This window comes from Euleptes europaea, chromosome 20, assembly GCF_029931775.1.
Source record: "Euleptes europaea isolate rEulEur1 chromosome 20, rEulEur1.hap1, whole genome shotgun sequence".
Lineage (NCBI taxonomy): Eukaryota > Metazoa > Chordata > Lepidosauria > Squamata > Sphaerodactylidae > Euleptes > Euleptes europaea.
Window position 1 is genome coordinate 23,119,985 of NC_079331.1, and position 22,952 is coordinate 23,142,936.

The following is a 22,952-nucleotide window of genomic DNA, read 5'->3' on the forward strand; positions in this document are numbered from 1 at the left end:
TTTCAACCATCTCATCAGGGATCATCCTGGGCCTCTGACCAGGCACAACCTGTAATTCCACAAGAGAACTTACCTCTACTGGATCAGCATTTGTCCTTGGGCATTTCTGAATCAGAACAAGATTCACAGTCGGTCCGCTCTGAACTGGGATTAGAAGAAACTTTGGAACCTACATCAGATCTAGCCTCTGGCGATCATTTACCTAACTTTTCAGAACAAATGTCTAGAGCAGCTAAAGCCTTAGGACTTGATGCTAAGTCACTGGCTCCCAAACCAAAAGAAATTTTTTTATCTCCCCTATTCTCTCAAGCTTCCACTTCTACAGCTTTCCCAGTCCTTGAGGACTTTATGGACGTTGCAAAAAAGGTCTGGGAAAATCCTTCCACCACTCCATCGACATCTAGAAAGGTAGACAGCATGTACAGGGTTCTGCCCTCGGGATGTGAGTTTTTGTTTTCGCACCCAGCCCCTTCATCAGTGATTGTGGCCAAGTCTCAGAACAAACGCCTGGGCAACCACTCTTCACCTTCTGACAAAGATAGTAAGCATATTGATGTTCTGAGTAGAAAAACATACTCTGCTGATGCCCTCGGATTCCGTATTGGAAATTATCAGGCAATAATGTCAGCTTATCATCTATTCCTATAGGAAAAAATGGCTACTTACCTGGGAGATCTGCCTGACGAACAAAAGTCGTTGGCTAAAATAGTGATGTCTGAAGGAACTCAGTTAGCAAGACACCTGATGAATGCTGGTAGACATGCCTCAGAGTCGGCTGTCAGAGGCATGGCTGCCTCAGTCTCCTTGCGCAGATTTGCTTGGCTCCGGTCTACTGCTTTGTCCCATGATGTGAGAAGCACCATCGAAGATTTACCATTTGATGGCAAAGGTCTATTCGCAGCTACTACCAATGATACTCTTAGCCAACTAAAGAAAGAGAAACAGGATGCCAGGTATATGGGGGTATCTGTGCAAGTACCTGGCAATTTCTCTAGACGGCGCTACGGTTACAGAGGTACCTCTTACCAACCGAGGTTTCAAAGACCGCCTCCCCAACCACTTCTCCCCTATGGCCAACAACGAGGTTTCCAGTCTTTTCAACATCAGAACAGGCGAAGGTTTCCAAGATCCAGGCCCTCTGCCCCGAGGTCCTAGTCTCCAAGAGGACAAGGCCCCAAACCATCTTTCTGACTGTTTCAGAATGGGGACAATGTTCCTTGTATGTTTGGCAACCGTTTGGCCTCCTTTTTCTCTGCTTGGTCAGACGTAACCTCTGACAATTGGGTCTTACACCTTGTTTTGTACGGTTACTCGTTAGAGTTTCAATTTTTGCCAGGTTTGAGTTACCCTCCACTTGACAGTGGTCCTAAGTTAACTCCGGCTCTTTAGATTGCCTTAAAAGAGTTGATTGACAAAGGTGCTGTTCAGCCTGTTTTGACTTCCTTCAGAGGTTTTTACTCTCGATTGTTTGTAGTTCACAAAAAAGATGGCGGGTTACGCCCCATTCTAGATTTGAAATGTTTTAACAAATGTTTACAATACAGAAAATTCAACATGCTGACTGTTCATAATGTTTTACAATTATTAAAAGTTAGATGGTGGTATATGGTTATTGATTTAAAGGATGCTTATTTCCATATTTCTATTCGGGAGTCCCACTGTAAGTACCTCAGATTTGTGGTGGGAGGCAAAGTATTTCAATATGCTGTTTTGCCTTTTGGGTTATCTACAGCTCCCCGTGTTTTCACCAAATATATGGCCGTGGTAGTCGCTCACCTACGTACCAAAGGTTGTGTCATTTTTCCTTATCTGGACGATTGGTTGGTTACAGCCCCTTCCATGGAACAGTTGATTGCCCAAAGGGAACTCATTTTAAATTGTCTGAACTCTCTGGGCCTCATAATTAATTTTAAAAAGTCTGTCCTCACCCCGACTCAAACAGCTAGGTTCATTGGTACTTTTTTGAACTCCACTCTGGGTAAAGCTGTTTTACCTGCTGACAGGGCCAACAAGTTAGCTAACTTGGTCAAATTATTTTTGAGAAAGAGACGTCAATCAGCCTTGTTTATTCAAACACTTTTAGGGCTGATGGCATCGACTACAGCAGTTATCAGGACTGCCCGATTACATATGAGGCCCCTTCAGAATTGGTTTGTCCGAGCGTTCAAACAGTTGGTTCAGTCCCAACACACTAAGTTCTCAGTCCCCAGGTCAGTATTACGTACCCTGGGGTGGTGGTCCCGAATGCATAATTTGACATCCGGTGTTTCTTTTGGAGTTTTTACCCCTGATGTGATACTTACCTCTGATGCCTCATTAGTGGGTTGGGGTGCCCACTGTCAGGGAATTTCTACACAAGGGTTGTGGTCTTCTCAGGAACTTTCTCTACATATTAATGTTTTAGAGCTGCGAGCGATTCGTTATGCTCTTCTGTCTTTTGCAGAAATCCTGTACAACAGCGCAGTGCTCATCCAGACAGACAACACCACCGCTATGTTTTATCTGAACAGACAAGGGGGTACGGTCTCCCTTACCCTATGCAGAGAAGCAGAAAACATTTGGAATTGGGCACTTCTGCACAACGTGTCCTTGCAAGCTATTCATATCCAAGGATTACAGAACATCACGGCAGATTCTCTAAGCAGAATTTTTTTCCCCCATCACGAATGGTCCCTAAATTGGAACTACATTCTACCCATTTTTCAGGAGTGGGGTTTCCCAGACATAGATCTGTTTGCCACTTCCCACAATACAAAAGCACCTCTTTTTTGTTCCCGAGCGGGCCACAATCCAAGGTCCCTGGGGGATGCCTTTTTGAGGCCTTGGGTGGGGGCCCTATTTTATGCCTTCCCCCCAATCCCTCTAATCACCAAGACTTTAGCTCGAATCCAAAACTACAGAACCCATTGTATCCTGATAGCCCCATATTGGGCCAGATAGGTTTGGTTTACGGAACTAAAAAATCTTGCTCAGAACAATTTCAGGCACCTACAGGCAGCACCAGACCTGCTGTCGGTAGGTTGGATGCGTCATCAAGACCCACGTATTCTCCAACTGACGGCTTGGCTTCTAAATCCTCCTCAATAAAATTATCTGATGAGGTTTTAGAAGTAGTGTTGAACTCAAAGAAACCATCTACTAGGTTTTCTTATGCCTTTAAATGGGAACGTTTCTCCAAATGGGTGGGAACCACGGAATTTTTTCCGTCATCATGCCCCCTACCAGTTGTGTTAGATTATTTGTTGTCTCTCAAGAAAGAAGGTCTAAGTTGGTCATCAGTTAAGACTCATTTGGCAGCCCTGTCTGCTTTTCATATAGGGGTTGATGGACACTCACTGTTTTCTCACCCCACATTTAAATTGTTTTAAAAAGGTTTATCAAATATGTTCCCAGTTAGACATGAGACGGTCTCTCAATGGTCACTGTCTTTGGTTTTGGCTCAATTAATGCTCTCTCCGTTTGAACCTTTAGGAAAAGTTTCCTTGGCATGCTTGTCTTATAAAGTTTGTTTTTTAGTGGCCATCACGTCAGCTCGAAGAGTTGGTGAACTCGCGGCGTTGAAGTGTCACTCTCCCTTTTTACAGTTTTACCCTTCTAAAGTAATGTTACGTACAAGTTTTGAATTCAAACCCAAAGTAGTGTCTGATTTTCACCTGGGACAAGACCTATGTTTACCTGTGTTTTTTCCAAATCCACAATCCACAGCAGAAAAAACACTTCATTCTCTAGATGTTAAACGAGCTTTATTGTATTATTTAGATCGTACAAAACAATTAGAAAATTCTTCCTAATGTCTAGACGGAAACTCTGTTGATTTAATGTCAACCCGTTGGTTCTGGTCCGACCTTCTTGAGCAACAGAAAACAATTCGGCACCCTCCTCTATATGACAGTCCTTCAAGTACTTGAAGATGGTTATCATATCCCCTCTCAGTCTTCTCCTCTTCAGGCTAAACATACCCAGCTCCTTCAACCTTTCCTCATAGGACTTGGTCTCCAGACCCCTCACCATCTTTGTTGCCCTTCTCTGGACATGTTCCAGCTTGTCTACATCTTTCTTAAATTGTGGTGCCCAAAACTGAACACTACTCTAGGTGAGGTCTAACCAGAGCAGAGTAAAGCGATACCATCACTTCGTGTGATCTGGACACTATACTTCTGTTGATGCAGCCCAAGACTGCGTTTGCCTTTTTAGTTACAGCATCACACTGCTGACTCATGTTCAGTGTTTGGTCTACTAAGACCTCAAGATCCTTTTCACACACACTACTGCTCAAGCAAGTCTCTCCCATCCTATAATTATGCATTTGATTTTTCCTACCTAAATGCAGAACTTTATATTTGTCTTTGTTGAAGTGCATTTTATTAGTTCTAGCCCATTTCTCCAGCCTGTCAAGATCATCCTGCATCTTGGCTCTGTCTTCTACCGTATTTGCTACCCCTCCCAGTTCAGTATCATCTGCAGATGTAATAAGCATCCCCTCTATTCCTTCATCCAAATCATTTATAAAGATGTTGAACAACACAGGGCCCAGCACAAATCCCTTGCGCCTCTGGTTGACAGTCTTCCCGTCTTCTTTCAAAGGACCTGGGAGTGAGCCCCATTGAGTATAATGGGACTGTCTTCTGAGTAGACTTAAGAACATAAGAAAAGCCCTGCTAGATCAGATCAAGGCCCATCAAGTCCAGCAGTCTGTTTGCACAGTGGCCAACTCCTCTGATCCTGGAGAGAATAGGTATGAATCATGACTAGTATCCATTTTAACTAGTAGCCATGAATACCCCTTTCCTCCATGAACATGTCCACTCCCCTCTTAAAGCCTTCCAAGTTGGCAGCCATCACCACATTTTGTGGCAGGGAGTTCCACAATTTAACTATGTGTTGTGTGAAAAAATACTTCCTTTTATCTGTTTTAAATCTCTCACCCTCCAGCTTCAGCAGATGACCCCGTGTTCTAGTATTTTGGGAGAGGGAGAAAAACTTCTCCCTGTCCACTCTCTCCAAACCTGTCCACTCTATTAAAACTTTCCTAGGATTGTGCTGCTAGTCTCCTTGTACACATGCTGCTGAATCACGGCACTCACTCAGGTGTGCTCTGGCCTAGCTTTCTTGCACCTCCCAAGGTGTTTGCTTACTTCAGGTGGATTTGCTTATTTCATTTACCGTCCGCCTTTCTTGCAGAAACTCAAGATGGGTTACACCAATTACAAACAATAAAATACTATTGAAACGATCTAAAACTTCCACAAAGTACAACTACAACACCATTCCTTTTATAAAAGCATCTTCCTAAACAATTATGTTTTGTACATTCTGCTGAGTGATAGTAACATGGGAGCTTTCTCGACCTCACCCACTGGGCAGTTCCACCAAGTGGAGCCCGAAACACAAATTTGTGTGAGAGCAGAGATAATATAAAGGAGACGGTGAGCTGAGGGCAGGGGCTAGTGGCTCAGTGGTGGAGCATCTGCTTGGCATCTCCAATTAAAAAAAGGTAAAGGTCGTCCCCTGTTCAAGCACCGGGTCATTCCTGACCCATGGGGTGACGTCACATCCCAACGTTTACTAGGCAGACCATGTTTACGGGGTAGTTTGCCAGTTCCTTACCCAGTCATCTACACTTTACCCCCAGCAACCTGGGTACTCTCCAGTTAAAAGGACCAGGCAATAGATGATGTGAAAGACCTCTTGCCGAGACCTTGGAGAGCCGCAGCCAGCCTGAGTAGACAATGCCAATCTTGATGGACTGAGGGGGTCCTATTAAGTAGAAGGCAGCTTCACGTGTCCATTAATCCAAACTCTTGATGAGCCAGCTAGTGTGCACGCCCTCAGGTTAATAAGCCACTTTCATTAACAGTACCTTCCAAAGGAAACATATTAACAGGACTGGAACAGCAATAACCATTCTGCTGCTGCGAGTGGGAGCCAGCAGCATGTGTGGGATTTGCTAAGAGAGTCAACTGCATCAACACTACACTCTCTTGCTCTCCCTCTCTCGCTACACACACGCAAAGCATATATACACCACTAATATAATAATAATTAGTGTTGATTCTGTTGGTGATCTCTTAGCAATTCACATCTAACACTGAAATTTGTATTGCTCAGATTCCTTGAACTTTGGAATACTGTAGCATTTGTCAAAGGCAATCAGAATGGAAGTGTGTGTGTGGAAATAATTTTGAATAAAATGGATTTTTGAAAAATCTGTTTGCTTTTGAATAAGGTGACTGAAATGTTTCCGTATTCAGCATCCTGACCTGCAGCAGCGAGGAAAGGGGTTGTGCCCCATTCATCGAGCAGCCTGGTAAAACCAGCCAAGGTGGAGCTGGCATGAAAAGAAGCCTCGTCTTGTATAAATAATGTGTATTAAGGAAGCACTTGTGCTGACGAAGGGCACATAATGACCCATTTTGGCTCTTGTTTAAATTCTTCCACATGCAAAATGAAAATATTAATCACCAACAGATGCTACGGGAGAACGTTACACATGTGCACAGGGCTGTTTGTCTAAATAAAAGGATGAATCTGATGCTGACATGACTTTTAAAAGCTGGGAACGGCTGTGGGTCTTCTGAGGCCCAGTTTGGTTTCCCAGCTGCTGTCTGTATGAAGACCTTTTGTTCCCTCTCATTCCAGGATAGTTGCTTCTGGAATTGGCCTAAATGGACAGAAAAGACATTTTCAGTGCAGTCCTAAGGAGAGTTACTCCCGTCTAAACCCATTCATTTCAGTGGACTTAGTCTGGAGTAACTATTCATAAGACTGCACTGTTAGTACCTTTTTAAAAAACTACTGGATAAAATTCCCAATGTGGCTGATAAGAACATTAAGTGGGTCATTTTAAAACCCTTTGTTCAAGGAGATCGTGGAGAGCTTTGTGCATGTCCCACATTTCTGAAACCCTGATGTGCCATCCATCTCATCAGACCCACATCTTTAGATAATGTTGGGAGTGGCTGATTCTTTAAAACATTTTTGTGCCACCTTCTACCCCCTCAGTGTCCACAAGGAGGTGAACATAAAAAAAAAATCAAAATGTTTGAGCAATTAAAAGAACATTTAAAACTTTGATTTAATTTGATTAAAAACACATCAACAAGGAAAGTTAGAAGGAGGGCCAGTAACTGTTATTAGGGGTCTGCCAGATGAAACAAAAAAGGATTGGGGATACCTCGTTTCAAATCCCCAATCTTCCACAAAGCTCATGGTGGGGGGACCTTGGGGATCTCTCATCCTTCACCTGCTGTTGAAAGACGCCGATAGAGGGAGACAGACGAATCTCTCTGAGGAGGGAGTTCTGAACACAGTATGAGGAGTTGGGGGGAGCAACCTAAGGGAGAATCGGCGCATGGACAGGAGCATTATGCATGTCAAAGGTGTTCTTAGGACCCAAGCCACAATGTGTCTTTGTCTGCTTACTTAATCTATAGCCCCGCCTTTCTCGAGGAGGCTCAAGACTGATTGTGTGTGTGTGTGTGTGTAAAGTGCCGTCAAGTCGCAGCCGACTTATGGCGACCCCTTTGGGGGGGGGGGTTTCATGGCAAGAGACTAACAGAGGTGGTTTGCCAGTGCCTTTGCACAGCAACCCTGGTATTCCTTGGGGGTCTCCCATCCAAATACTAACCAGGGCTGACCCTGCTTAGCTTTTGAGATCTGACGAGATCAGGCTAGCCTGGGCCATCCAGGTCTGATTACAGATCAGATTACAGATTACTGATCCAGACTGATTACAAAGTATAAAAATGGGGCAAACAGGGTAACACATCCACAAACAATGCAGCAGGACCACAAAATTAGGCCATGCAGACCAAAAAAGCCAGTTTAAGAAATGCAGTACCGTAAACAATGCAGAAAATGGCTTACAAAAGAAGAAGGCAAGGCAGCAAAACCAAGACAATAACAACAATAAGCAGTAAAATAGGCTACAATCCTGGGCCCTTTGTAAAAGCATCCTCCCAAACCACCCCATTATACCACTGCCCTGTCTTCTATTTACATGTCTCCCTGGCACCCATCATAATACAGTTTCATGGCAAGCTCTGCATGAAATGAAAGCAGGTGAGGTTCAGGACTGGCAAAAGAAAACACTCTTCGCCCCGTGCAGCCAGTGTTGTGGCAGGCTAGGATTGGGGATGTGTGTGTGTAAAGTGCCTTCAAGTCGCAGCTGACTTATGGCGACCCCTTTTGGGGTTTTCATGGCAAGAGACTAACAGGTGGTTTGCCAGTGCCTTCCTCTGCACAGCAACCCTGGTATTCCTTGCTGGTCTCAGGATTGGGGATACCTTGGTTCAAATCCCCAATCTTCCACAAAGCTCATGGTGGGGGGATCTTGGGGATCTCTCATCCTAACCTGTCTCACTGTATCATGCAAAGATCAAAATGGTGCCACCCTGCGCAACTTCTACTGGATAAAATATAAAACTCCGCTTTCTATAAACAAAAATAATAGCTGTTGTTCATTGTTGGTCTTATTAATGGAATTCACTGCCTCAGATGCCTTTTTAAAAGGACTGGATGAATCTGTGTTGGCTGGGAGAATCTCTGGCTGTTATCCATGATGGCTAAATTGAGCTGCCATGTACAGAAGCAACATACCTGAGTAAAGGATGCTGGGATCCAACAACAGGGCCAGGCCTTGCTTGAAGAGCTTCCAGGAGACATCTGGCTAGCTGCAGTTAGGAAGGGCTTGCTGGATTCTATGGTCGCTGTCTGGTCTTGGTCTTATTTAAAGCGATCGGAAAATGGTTTTATAGATAAAGCTAGTTGCAGAGTGTTTGTGTGGTGACTTGTAAGTTAATTTGAATTCAGGACTGTCTGCAACATTTCTGTGTATTCGTTTTAATGCATACTTTAATGCAGGCTTTATTGACCTTGCTTTTTCAAAGAAATATTCTGGCACCAGTGGGAGAGGCAGCTAGGAAATAACAGACATCCCACTGGTCCTTGTATTCAGCAGGGTATGTGTAATGTAAAAGTAAAAACTCTGTGGCTTCTGATAACGGGTCGCTCCCTTTCTGTTTCAGATGTGAAGCCCTCAAATATGTTGGTGAACACGAGAGGCCAGGTCAAGTTATGTGATTTTGGAGTAAGCACACAGGTACGTTCTGTCCCAGTTTCCCAACCTTCCCTCTCCCCCCCCCCCCCCGCCAGTAACTCTGCTTTCCAAAGTGGCCACGAGACCAACGGAGCCTTTGCAACACCCTCGCCTCTACTGGGAATGTGCAATTCATCCTTTTAATCTCCCGGCCACTTTCCTTCATCAGAATATGATTGTTCATTGTTTAATGACAGTAAAAACTGCTGATGTTGTAATTACTACTTACGAATGGCAAACTTCATTGATATGCGGCTTGGCTCTGAAAGCGTTTGGGCCGAACAAAAGGGAGGGCAGGGCGGGAGGAGCGCCTGGGGAGCCCGACTGGCCCACAGTAAAAATTAATATTGGGAGCAACAATGGCGGAGGGGCCTCGGCAGCGCGCAGCACAAATTTTAATTAATTTCCATTTTGGGCTTCCCCTGAGAACCTCTGTGAGACTGACCCGTGCGCTCGCTGTAGTCCTGAATTGAATTGTGGCCACCTCTCCTCCCAGCCAAACACGAGGCCCAGAGAGAAGGTCACCGCCGCATTAGACGTTGTCAAAGTCTGTTGTTCCTGCAGCATATTTAGTGTTCATTCCAGCCGGATAATTAAGGTTCCTTTATTCACATCTTGAGCCAGCTGACAATGGCAGGGAGGAGGGCTGATTTGCTGCCGGGGGGGTGGGGGTGGAGAGATGAAATAAAATTATTTTTTTAATCCTCTTTCCAATTGACTTTTTATATCCCACTGGTTGTTGGTGGTATAAAGGCTCTAAAGCGTCCCGTTTAAAATTGGAATTGTCTTTAAGGTTATCCATCGTAAACTGCAGCACTGTGGTTGTTTTAAAGGAGGGCTCTTTTGCAAAAGGAAAGAAGGATGTAATCATTTTTATGCCTTCACAGGCAAATTTGTTATCCCACCCCACTTCCTCCCTGTTATATAATTTTTAGCTGATTTATATATAGGATGATTGTAGGTTAAATGAGGAATAATTGCCCGTTTTATTCCCGCATTATCTTTATATGGCTCTAACATACTGCTTTGTCTGATAGCTGGTGAATTCCATCGCCAAGACATACGTTGGGACAAATGCGTATATGGCTGTAAGTATGTTTTATGTAGATACTTACAAATGAAAAGCCTTTAGTGGACTGCTTGGTTTGGTGTGCCGTCTAGTTCTGTAGTTTGTTCTTCTACTGTCATGTACATCTGTGTTCATTTTCTTTTCTTTTTAGTAAATAGAGCTTGAAACAATATACAGAATTATGAATTACGGAATAATAAGAGAAAGGCCCAATGCGTGCACATGGAAGTCTCTTGTCTTCAAGGCTTGTCTGTTGACTTGGGTGGATGAGGCAGGTCCTGGTGCACAGTCTTTCAGTGATTGGTGGTTGTATCTGTGGGAGAGGTGTATGTGCAAAAACATGCACCAGCCTTGGCGGTGGGAGCACAGAAGGAGCAGACACCCTGACCTGGATGGCCCAGTGACTGATCTCCTCAGATCTTGGAAGCTAAGGAATGTCAGCTCTGGTTAGTATCTGGATGGGAGATTACCAAGGAAACCCCAGGTTGCTACACAGAGGCAGGCAATGGCAAATCCACTTCTGAATGCCTCTTGCCTTGAAAGCCCTTACGGGGGTCACCATATGTTGGCTATGACTTGAGGGCACTTTCCACCACCTCCGCCACCATCATGCAAGGATGGTATCCACAGGCCTTGTGTCTGGCACGTTCACTGCTTCCCTCATAGAATCATAGAGTTGGAAGGGACCACCAGGGTCATCTACTCCCAACCCCCTGCATAATGCAGGAAATTTACAACTACCTCGCCCCCAGTGACCCAGAGATGTCCTCCTTCTCATGATCTGCCTAAGGGCGTAGAATCAGCAATGCTGACAGATGGCCATCTAGCCTCTGCTTAAAAGCCTTCAGGAAGAAGAGTTCACCACCTCCCGAGGAAGCCTGTTCCACTGAAGAACCGCTCTAACTGTTAGAAAATTCTTCCTAATGTCTAGACGGAAACTCTTTTGATTTAATTTCAACCGGTTGGTTCTGGTCCGACCTTCTGGGGCAACAGAAAACAACTCGGCACCATCCTCTATATGATGGTCCTTCAAGTACTTGAAGATGGTTATCATATCCCCTCTCAGGTTTCTCCTCTTCAAGCTAAACATACCCAGCTCCTTCAACCGTTCCTCATAGGACTTGGTCTCCAGACCCCTCACCATCTTTGTTGCTCTCTTCTGGACACGTTCCAGCTTGTCTATATCCTTCTTAAATTGCAGTGCCCAAAACTGAACACAATAGTCTAGCCCTCTTCCTTTTCTTCCATCACATCTGTGCAACTGACATGGCAGAGATCACGCCATCCCCCCCACAACCTGGCTTCCTCTCCTTTCCCTTTCCCTTTCCCAACTGATCCAGGAAAAGAAAATGCTGTCATGGGCCAGAAAGGGGGCGGGGACATTTTTTGAAGATGGAGTGTAGCTCCACCCGTTTCCCGTATTGGCTGCAGGTGAAGCATCCTCTGCCTGCATTTCAGCTTTTGGCTTGGGCTGAAAGAGGTTTCCATTGATCCCATTTGAAAGTCTGCTCCACCCCAACAGTTTTGCTCCTCTGAGCAAGGCCTTCTGCAGGTGCCAACCTGCAAATGGGCCAAATCAACAGCTGCCCATACACGGGGTTTCTCTGTAGGGGCTCCCATGCTATGGAACGGCTCACCTGAGGAGGCCAGGAAGGCTTCCACTCTCCTATCTTTCCACAAACTATGCAAAGCTGAATTACTCAAGATGGTTTTCTACGCAGGCAGTAGGGTAGCACCGTACAAAACGATTCACCAAGTTACTTGGATAAATTGTTGGGGACTGCAGCCTTTACAGCTGTGTGTAGTTTGCTGAAATTAGGATTATTCCATGGATTTTGCATCATTTAACGAGGCATGTTAACATTTATGCTTTGCTTCAGTTCTGTTTTTTAGACTTCTGGTTGGCTCTGCGACCCAAATCCTATTTCATTGTTTATTAAATGCCTTGTTGATTGTATTGATTCAGTCTGTGTAACCTGCCTGGAGTCCGAGTGAGAAAGGCGGGCTGCAAACGACGTAAACAAATACATAGACAGAATAAAAAACAGGCCCACCAGCTGCCATGCTCAGTCATCAGGGGCTTCCTCCAAAGAAAATTGCCCATGTGGAAGCAGCCAGAACTTGCCTAGGTGCACAAAAGTTCCATGTAAACCTAGGATGATGTGTGGGGCTCTGAGGTGGAGCAGTGATTTCTGAGAGAGATTTCTGTTAAAACCCAGGCCCTGTACGACCTTGGAAATACTAAATATGATTTGTCACCATTACCCATGCTCTGGAAATTCCAGACGACTCCAGTATGCTATACATGGAGTGATCTTTGAAGATGGTTCAGAAACTTCAGTGGCTCCAAAATGTGGTGGCTATAAAGGAACATCTGTCTCTATTTTTAAAGGACGTCATTGGCTCCCAGTCTGTTTCCAGGCTCCATTCAAAATACTGCTATTAATCTATAAGACTCTAGATCAGGGGTGTCAAACATACGGCCCATGGGCTGGATCTGGCCCCTTGTGAGCTCTTACCTGGCCCATGAGCCAGCTGAGGCAGCCCCCACCCTCGATCCCTATGTGGGTTGGCGAGGCATGGCCCGGCCTGACCAAGTGACATTAATATCATATTTGGCCCTTGTAACAAATGAGTTTGACACCCCTGCTCTAGATGGTCTGGGCTGAGAGCTGTAGACATTTCATGAGATCTTGAACACATGGACACATGAAGCTGCCTTCTGAACCAGACCCTTGGGCCATCAGTCAGTATTGTCTACTCTGACCGGCAGCAGCTCTCCAGGGTCTCAGGCAGAGGTCTTTCACATCACTGACTTGCCTAGCCCCTTTAACTGGAGATGCCAGGGATTGAACCTGGGACCTTCTGCATGCCAAGCAGATGCTGTACCACTGAGCCACAGCCCCTCGGTCTTCTCTGATCCAACTCTGTGGTTGGTGGGGACTGTTCAGTCATGCCATTGCATTAAGGTTTGATTGTTTTCTTGAAAGTGTATTTCACGGTAAGCCGCTTTGGAGAGGCAGGATATAAACCAACATGCACCTGCCTCATTGACACTGAGGACTACAGAGATTGAGCAGGAGGCATCATGCGCTGAAGGAAGGGTTTAGTAACTGTGGCTGGATCAATCACTGACTCTTATTTGCTTCCCTCAAAGTCCTGACTCCAGCACCCTATGAAGTTTTAAAAAAGAAGGAATAATAATGCAACCTTGAAATTTGCGTATGACGTAGCCAGGTCAGGGGGGTCACATCAGTGCTGCAGGCGGAGCATGTGCCCTCCCTCACAGGAGTGATGCTGGAGCCGGGCTCCTCGATGCCACATTCTTGCTGCATAAAGAGGGAAGGTTTCTTGCATTCTGCCCGCGTTGCTCCCAGCAGCAGTATGAGAAACCTTGAACTGTGTTCTTCACTATTTTTCCAGTCTTTGATTTGCTCAGTAATATTTCGGACCAAGGTGTGTATAGATCGTTTAACCTCCAAAAGTAAAGAAGAGGAAGGGTGTAAAAGAGCTGGAGTGTACCATGTTTGACAGCCGGCCTCTGCTGACTGCTGCCTCTCTCATCTCAAAAGAGCTGGAACACTCTGATTTAAAGGTGGCTGGGGGGGGGGGGGACACAACGACTTCAAACGAACTATTTTATCTAACCAGCTCCTCTTCTTGATGGCTTGAAATAGCTGTAATAATTAAATTGTATTATTCCTTTTAATGTACAAACCTCGATTACACATCTATTTCCCAGGTGTGCATTAAAGAAATTACTTTTTTCTTATTGTTTACGGATGACTGTGATGCATCCGTCTGTTAATTGAAAAAGTGAGGATGAAAGCTAAGAAGCAATTTCGTCGGTTCTTCTGTCTGGGACCGCTTTGCTTCTTGCAAGACTTTGTTTCCAGTCAATCAGATATTTTCGTTTAGTCTTGAAAACTAAAATTATATAATACGAGGAATGGAACAGTTCTGTTCCTCTGTATCCCGTTCCATCTGGCACATCGGGGATTCGATGGACAGATATAACTGTTTTGTAGACTCCTTACAGGGTCTTCATTGTTTGGAGAGCCAACCTGGAGCTGAATTAAATGCGTACAATGGAGGCCAATTGATTGAGCCTGAACAAGACCAGTCTGGAAAGAGCTTGAAACACAAAGTAGAGGCCACTAATAGTTTCCCATACGTCTCTCAACTTCTTTTTATTGGTTTTGTACAAGGAGGAATTGATCTGAGATAAAGACAATATATGCCTCCTCCCTTTTCCCAGAACTGGGGGTTGCTGGTTTTCCTTCTTGGCCAGAGTGTCTTCTGTACCTTATTGTTGAAAGTGATTTCTTCTCCATCCCACTGTGCTCAACCGTATTTACAAAGGGATGTCTTTCCTGGAGGATCAGGTGTCTCCTGAGTGCCCTGCTGTCTCCCAGCGTGGGAATGACTCGGGAATGTTGCCTTGAAATGTGAAAAATGCATACAAGGTTTCTGCGCCCTGCATCTGGGTCGTTGACAGCTTGTTGTCAGGGGTTCCAAAGCAAATGATTGTGTGGGTGCTGCGCCCTCCTCCTCTTCCCACTTATAATTTTGTTTGCCTGGTATTAGACTAACCCTGTACAAGTGGTCAGAAATGCACAGACTTCACTTGCTTGGTGCATAGCAGTTTTTTCACCATTCTGCTTCGGCTTGTTGAGGAGAAAAGGGGCAAGGATCTGGGGCAGGGCTCTGACGTCTGCATTCTGACTCCTGGAACCCTGGTCCGTTGCTGGCATCAAAGAGTAGCAGGCACGGTTCCCATTCTCCCAAGCATCTTGTTGCAGCCAGGAGATGTGTAAGAAAGGAAAGTGAGGTTCTCGGGAAGCAGCATTCTGTGCTTTTCCTGCCCTCGCAGGCCATCTTGGTGCACCCCTGGCCTTGTGTGTTCAGCTCCTTGTTTATAACGCCCCAAACATGCCTGCTTCACAAGCAGGTCGCAATGCCTGCTGGAATACTTGTTAGGACTGTGAAAATACCCTAAAAAAGGAGGAAGTATCCACAATAGCCCCAGCTCTTCCCAGGTTGTCTCTGTTCTGTCCCCGTCCCCCGGTTTACAGGAGATCTCCTGCTGTCCCTGCTGCCACTTGGCAAGGAGGCAGGGGGACAAATGGGCAGGAAAAAGCATTGATGTGATAATGGTGTGATGTCAGTTGCAGCGCAAACCCAGATAAGGTCCCCTTGTCTGTGTGATGTTCTAAAAACCAGAGTTTGTGAGGGATCCTAGAGGAGCACGCAGATGTGGTGAAACTTCTAGGTTTATCCTGGAAGTGATGTCACACCTTTCACCCTCCCTTTCCTGCTGGTTGCAGCTCTTGTCCCCCTCCCCGCAAAGAAAGGGATTAAGAACATCAGAAGAGCCCTGCTGGATCAGACTAGTGTCCATCTAGTTCAGCATTCTATTTTACACAGTGGCCAACTAGTTGTCCTAGAAGGGCAACAAACAAGGTATGGAGCAGGGGTGTCAAACATACGGCCCATGGGCCAGATCCGGCCCCTTGAGAGCTCCGCAGCAGCAGTGCAGGTGTTTTTTGTTTTTTTGAGAATTTTTTTTCAATTACATATAATACAAACAAAAACAAACATTGCAAAATAATACATATTGCTTTAGTTTGACATTTTAAACAAACAAATAAAACAACCAATCAGACAGACATAACATCAAGATAAGTCTAACATTATGGCATACCAGAATCAACTTTACTAATAAAAACATTTAATTTCTTAATTATTCTGTATGTAAAATTATTACTTACTGCCCTAATCTATCAATTATGTTATAATATTTATGCTTAGTTTTTTGCTTTACCACTACAACCTATAGATCCCATTTATTACTCCTGTCCACTTATCTGTATTCAAACAGGTTATAGAAAGCTTAACATTGTAGTCTTAATCTACACAAAACATCTTTAAGCCACCCTGCCCAGCAACTTATTATTATTTTTTCTCAACAGTTTCTATTTATATAATTATTGTGAAGCACATGCAAAATACAGTTCCCATTTCTGTTAACTCTTCATAGGGTCTTGTATTTGGTTGATTCGTCAACTTTGCCATCGCAGCATACTCTGCTGTTTTGTTTTTCAAATCTTCAATGTCTGCTGCAGCGCAGTTTTGAACTAGTGTTGTGCCAGCGCAAAGGCCCACACCGCAGCTACGTGCTGCACCTCCCCACGAGCCCCAGCCAGGGTGCCCTTGTCCCTGGGATCCCAGCGCATTCTCTGTTCTGTTCTGGGATTTGGAGCGATGGGGGAGGTGGTTTTCCTGCTTGTGGTATAGGTCTCCCTCTGGCTGAGTCTTCGAGATCATTTAGGCCATTGTGTCTCTGTTGTTGTTGTTTTTTACTTAACATTTACTTGGCGCTAAAAGCTCGTGACCTGGGATTTGTGGCTGAGAGGCGGCCTCCTCAGGAACGTTGGACTGGCACTAATTTGGGCGCGTTTGTTTTCCTCTAAAGGCCTCTGTTAGAGAACAGAGGGGAGAGGGGAGCCGTCTTGTAAGGTGCCGGAACTAGACAGGTGCATTAGCGGCACAGTGGGAAGGACAGCCTCGGCAAATCTCTTTATTGTTGCGTCTCACACCGCACTTGACCTTGGCGATACTTTGAGCACCGCTTGCGAGTAAAAGAGCTGGCTGGCTATTTTGCTTTCCTTTCTGTCTCCAGTCGTATTAAATTCACTGCTAATTGGTGTGAGCTAAAACCCTCTTTTATTTGCAGGTTGCCATGCACATTAGCTTGGGAACATTTAAAGCGAAGCAGGTTTGCTAACAGCACTCGTCCTTCCTTAATACGGTGACACGGACGCCTCAATCGCTGCCGTGGCGCAGGAGGATTGGAGTGAGGAGAGGCAGGAAAGGGGCTGTGGGCAGCTTGCTGTGCTTAAAGGAGAACTTCCAGGATGGAGGGAGGCAAAAAACCACTTATAAGAGTACCAAAGCATTCTTATACCAGGGTCCCCAGTGTGGTGCCTATGGGCACCATGGCACCCACCAACACCTTTCCTGGCATCTGCAAAGTGTTTTTAGAAAGTGGGCTGGGTTAGTTGGGGCTTTTGTTCAGCAGGGCTTCTGATTGGCTGTGCAGATTAAAAGGCAATCGGTTAAACAGAGCTTCTGGCTGCAGTGTTGAACAGTCACAATTAGAGTTATATATAACCTCACTCCCTGACATTTTGTGATTGGCCCCGCCTCCTGCAGCAGCCATTCTGTGACTTGCTCCATCTCCCGTGGCAGCCATGTTGTGACTTTGCCCACTGCCCTGCGTCAGAGTTCCAAGGAGCCCACAGGCTGAAAAGCATTGAGGACCCTGGTCTTATAGCAAGGACTGGCCTAAGCAAACTTACTGTTCCTAAGGGGGACGGTAGATGGCGGGGAGTGGTCTCGTCCTGTTAGAGGATAATAGGGCCTGATGGTAGAGGGCTTGGGGAATGCACAGGTTATCAGCTGGATTGGGATTTGCCCAGCAGCACCTACCAAGGCCCACATAGGAAGGGTCAAGCCAGCATCAGGCATCTTGCTGGGTTGGAGAGGTAACAGGTTGCTGAAAGGTTTTTGACGCCTGGGGGGTTGGACAAGGGCAGAAGGCATATTAGGTCTGACCTGAGGGCTGCCGAAATTTCAGCAGGCCATCCTCCGTGGCCTTGGCCGACGGTGGCATCATGCTCTGTGGGTAGAAGGCAGCAGGACTGTGTCCGTCTCCGTAACCCAGCTGCCATGTGATGACGAAGGGGCAGTTGAGATGGCAGGCAAATCGACAGCAGCAAGCACCCAGCGATTCCAATGAATCCTGTCCTGTGATGCAGTCATATCATGCAGATCAGTCACATTCATGGTGGTGCCATGAAGGCTGACTTTAAATCTCTTTCTCTCTCTCTCTCCCTCTCCCCCACCCCAGCCTTGCCTCAGTCATTGTGTTCACAAGTGGCTAATCTCACAGTTCAGGTCCTGGCTGGTAGCAAGAGGTCAAACCATTCAAATATTATATCCAGGACGCCTGAATTTATTTATTTACAACCTTTGTATCCTACCTTTCTGCCCTTACAAGTGCTAACAGCTTAAAACATACATGATAAAATCACATTTTAAAACCATTAAAATCAACCTCCCAAACACACATCATTAAAACAATTAAAAACAGCATACATACAAAACATAAAAACTGCAATTAAAACATTAGTCAGGAGTGAGGGATCATTTGCAGATGCCCAATGAAACAAAAAAGTCCTCATCTGCTGGAGGAAGATGGAAACAGAAGGGGACAGATGAACCTCCCTGGGGAAAGAGTTCCAGAGCTTTCAGGCCATGACCGAGAAGGCCCTCTCCCGGGTTGCCACCTACCTAACCTCAGAAGGCGGGGGCACCCATGGAAGGAGCCCCAAAGATAACCATCGTGGTTCGGCAGGTTCCCCAAACTGGTGGAACTTACCTCCTAGTGACATCAGGGCCCTGTGGAACCTTAAAGAGTTCTGCAGGGCCTGCAAAATGGAATTGTTCCACCAGGCCTACAGTTTGTCATCTGTGCTGACCTCCCTCCCCCCCCACTCCTCATTCTTTTAATAATGTGGGGGCACTGCCTCCCTGGCTGGGTTTCTCAGAGGTGTTCACAGTTGAACGGGCACCACCCAATTACATTAATCTGGTTTACATTAATTAACATGTATTATGGTTTTAATAGTTTAAGTATGAATGTGTGATGGTTTTATTGTTTTATTGCTATTATTCTGTTGTTACCAGACCTGAGCCTGGCTTGCTGGGGATTGAGGGTGGGCTAGAAGTCTACACAGTAAATAAATAAGGGGGTAGGCAGTCCTTCAGGTATGTTGGGAGGGGGTAGAGCTCAGTGGTAGAGCGTTTGCTTGGCATGCAGAAAGTCCCAGGTTCAATCCCTGACATCTCCAGTTAAGGGGACCAGTCAGGTAGGTGATGTGAAAGACCCCTGCCTGAGGCCCTGGAGAGCCGCTGCCAGTCTGGGTAGACAATACTGACTTTGATGGACCAAGGGGGGTCTGATTCAGTATAAGGCAGCTTCAGGTGTTCATGTGTATAGGGTTTTCAGGGACAAGACCACCACCTTGGATTGTGCCTGGAAACAAATTGAGAGCTGGTGTAGATGGGCCAAGGCTGGAGTGAGATGGTCCCTGTGCCCCACTCCGGGCATCATCCTGGCTGCAGCATGTAGTACCAGCAGTTCTGTACCCAAATGCGCATGTCCCTCTGTGTGTGTATGTGCGCGCATGCGTGTGTGTTTAGTCCCAGAATTCTGCATGTAGGCAACTCCCAGTCCCATCCACCCACCCACTCCAAAAATTTTAGAACATCTGAATAATTTTATTTTTCACTTTCTGTCGTGGTGCAGGTGAGGAGCGAGGGCTGTAAGTTGTAAGCGTAGTCTGGGGAACAGTCCAAAGTCATTCACAGTGAAGGCAGAGTCCAAGATATCAATACAGGCAAGGGAAGTCCAAGGTGTTAGTCAGAGCCAGTCCAAGAAGTCAGGGTACCAGGAATCCAAAGGATAGCAGGGAAACAAGGCCGGTATACCAGGAGGTTGGTGACAAGTTGCTTGCACAACAGCCAAGCCTAACTGATGGCTTAAATCCCTTCCCCCGCTGCTGTAGCAGAGCCAGCTGATGCTGATGAGGCTGAGTTCACAGGTGGTGCTTCAGCCCTGCTCTTCCTCATCACTGCTACTGGGGAGGTTCCTGTGTAAAGCCTTCAGCCTAGCACTCTGCCGTCTCTGCTGCATTGCCAGACGAACCTGTTTTCTTTTCTGCTCCAGTGGCCTTGGCGAGGCCTCTGGAGACACTGCATGTTGCAAGGTGTCAGGTCCAACTGGAGTCCTTGAGCTGGCAGGCTGCAGGCATGGCGAATCATCTCCTGACTTTGGCTGATCCTCTATTCTGGCCTCTACTTCCTCTTCGTCAGAGGAGGTCTCTGCAGGCTGACTCATGACACCTTCCACATTTCATTTCTGAAAAGAATTAGTAACATTTGCAGTCTGTCACTCCACATGTGCATATCCTGTGTGCACATACAGGAAATGTCTGCAAGCGCTGGAAATCTCTGCTTTTACTTCTGCGACCTGATTTATGTTGTTGGCCCGACTGCCTCATTCTCCTCTCCGTTTCTTCTTTGAACAGCCAGAACGAATTTCAGGAGAGCAATATGGCATTCATTCCGACGTTTGGAGTCTGGGGATTTCCTTCATGGAGGTAGGGGCATTTTATGGCTTTCTTAAAATGATAGTGAATACCAGCCTGTACATTTTAAAATGTTTCCTGTGCACCATAGACCTGGCCCTGCAGCTGCCGGGGAAGGTGGCCAATGGGATGCCTGAATTTGGGGGGGCCTCATTCTTGTCCTTTCTGTCTTCCTTGCCAAAGCTTATTTGAGGCGTGGCTAAACGGTTCAGGTGCTAGAGCGGATGCCCCTATTCTTCTATACGGCTGTGGCGATGTGGACCACTACCCAAGTGTGGAGGGTTTTTAATTGTGTAAACGGGCTAAGATTGAAGTGTTGCCGTCTGAAGGCACTTCCGCTTTTGCATGCCGAGTCGCATAAGGCTCACCGCCCCATCGGTTTGCTGCATTGACCACGGGCTTTTTCTGTAGGGGCAGGTTTCACCTGAGGGTGGGGAGACTCCTCTGCCTGCTGGATATCCAAGGTTGGGTGGAAAAGGTAAAATTATATAATAGAAAAATATATTTATTTTAAGGCGCTTATATCTCAGTTAAAAACATTAAACATGGTAAAACAAGGCACAATGGAAACTCATAAGGTTGATAGACTTAAACCACGCAGACAATACGTGTGTCTGCTTTGTGAAGTTGATACTTGTATGCACATCCTGTATAAGAAACCAGTACAGCCCAGTGTAGAACAACTCACAGGTATTCTACCTAGAGGGAGTTCTAATTTGAAATTTATTATACATCCTATACACATGCCTAGGCTTGTATAAAGTTATCTGTCTATATATGGCCATGTATTTATTACTTGTGTGTGCATTGAATGAGTTGTTATTTGACCACTGATGAAGGCCTGTAGGCCGAAACACGTATTGTCTGTGTGGTTTAAGTCTGTCAACCTTATGAGTTTCCATTGTGCCTTGTTTTATCATTTTTAATGTTTTTAACTGAGATATAACCCTTAAAATAAAAATATTCTTCTGTTATATAATTATACCTGTTCCACCCAACCTTGGATACCCAGCTTTCAATTTTTTAAGGTTAGGGTTCTTCCCCCCACCTTTTTTTGTTTTGTTCAGAGACCCTGCTGTCACCAGGCATTTACTACTTTATCTGATAGGAATTGCTCAGGAGGGCATTTTTTCAAGGGAATTAGGGCTGCAGGATAATGGAACAGAGGGTGCTCTGTAAAAAGGAACAGGACTGTATTCTGTTCCACTGTTTATGTTTCTCTTCTTGCATTCCTTTCTGCTTCCTAATTCCATTCTTTTGTTGGCACTGTTTATCACCTACTGTGTCTGATACTTTTTTTTTGCACTGGTTCAAAACATCAAGAACATCCTGGGAATTAGGTGGAACAGAAAGGCAGAGCTGGGTTTTCTCTGTGTATTGGTGACGCTGCAGCCCAAACCTCCCAACGACCTCCCCCGGCAGCTTCAAATAGGTATTAAATAGCATGGGGGATAAGATCAAACCCCTGGAACCCCACAGGTCAGCAGCCATGGGGCAGAGCAGGAACCCCCCAGCACCGCCCTCTGAGACCGCCCCCTCAGATAGGACACACAGTTAAATTGTGGAACTCCCTGCCCTAGGACGTGGTGATGGCCACCAACTTGGAAGGCTTTAAGAGGGGGGTGGACATGTTCATGGAGAAGAGAGCTATCCATGGCTACTAGTAAAAATCGATACTGGTCATGATGCGTACCTATTCTCTCCAGGATCAGAGGAGCATGCCTATTACCTTAGGAACTGTGGAACACAGGCAGGACAATGCTGCTGCAGTCGCATTGTTTGTGAGCTTCCTAGAGGCACCTGGTTGGGCACTGTGTGAACAGACTGCTGGACTTGATGGGCCTCAGTCTGATCCAGTAGGCCTTTTCTTATGTTCTTAACACAGGCAGGAGAATGCTGCTGCAGTCGTCTTGCTTGTGGGCTTCCTAGAGGTACCTGGTTGGCCACCGTGTGAACAGACTGCTGGACTTGATGAGCCTTGGTCTGGTCCAGCAGGGCCTTTCTTATGTTCTTAGGACTCAACCACTGTAACACGGCACTCCCCCAGTCCCAGTGCCGAGAAGTGGCTCAGTAGGAGACAGTGGTCAATAGTATCGAGGGCCACTGAGAGATATCATATCCTAGAGTGTTTTTGGCTTGATGGTCAGAATTTTCATACCCTGATCATTCAAGTGAGATGAGCTAATGACCCAACTTGAGGCAGTTCGTGTATACCATTTGGCTAGGCAGCTTCCCCCGCCCGTCTGTGTAGTCTGGTTTGTATGGCTCAGCCATGAAGTGTGGTGTAGTGGTTAAGAGCGGTGGTTTGGAGCGGTGGACTCTGATCTGGAGAACCGGGTTTGATTCCTCACTCCTCCACTTGAGCGGCGGAGGCTAATCTGGTGAACTGGATTTGTACCCCCACTCCTCCACATGAAGCCGGCTGGGTGGCCTTGGACCAGTCACAGTTCTCTCCGAACTCTCTCAGCCCCACCTACCTCACAGGGTGCCTGTTGTGGGGAGGGGAAGGGAAGGTGATTGTAAGCCGGTTTGATACTTCCTTAAGTGGTAGAGAAAGGCAGCATATAAAAAC

General features: G+C 46.0%; 1 protein-coding gene across 2 annotated transcripts in view; it reads left to right on the plus strand.

Annotated features, from left to right (window-relative positions):
* The window catches only part of MAP2K5 (mitogen-activated protein kinase kinase 5), a 206,772-nt gene that overhangs the window by 90,081 nt on the left and 93,739 nt on the right, over positions 1–22,952 (plus strand). For both annotated transcript variants that reach the window (XM_056865709.1, XM_056865710.1), the window contains exons 14-16: positions 9,027–9,100; positions 10,135–10,183; positions 20,319–20,392. In XM_056865709.1, coding sequence (XP_056721687.1) covers positions 9,027–9,100; positions 10,135–10,183; positions 20,319–20,392 — 197 coding nt within the window. The remainder of the gene's footprint in view (positions 1–9,026; positions 9,101–10,134; positions 10,184–20,318; positions 20,393–22,952) is intronic.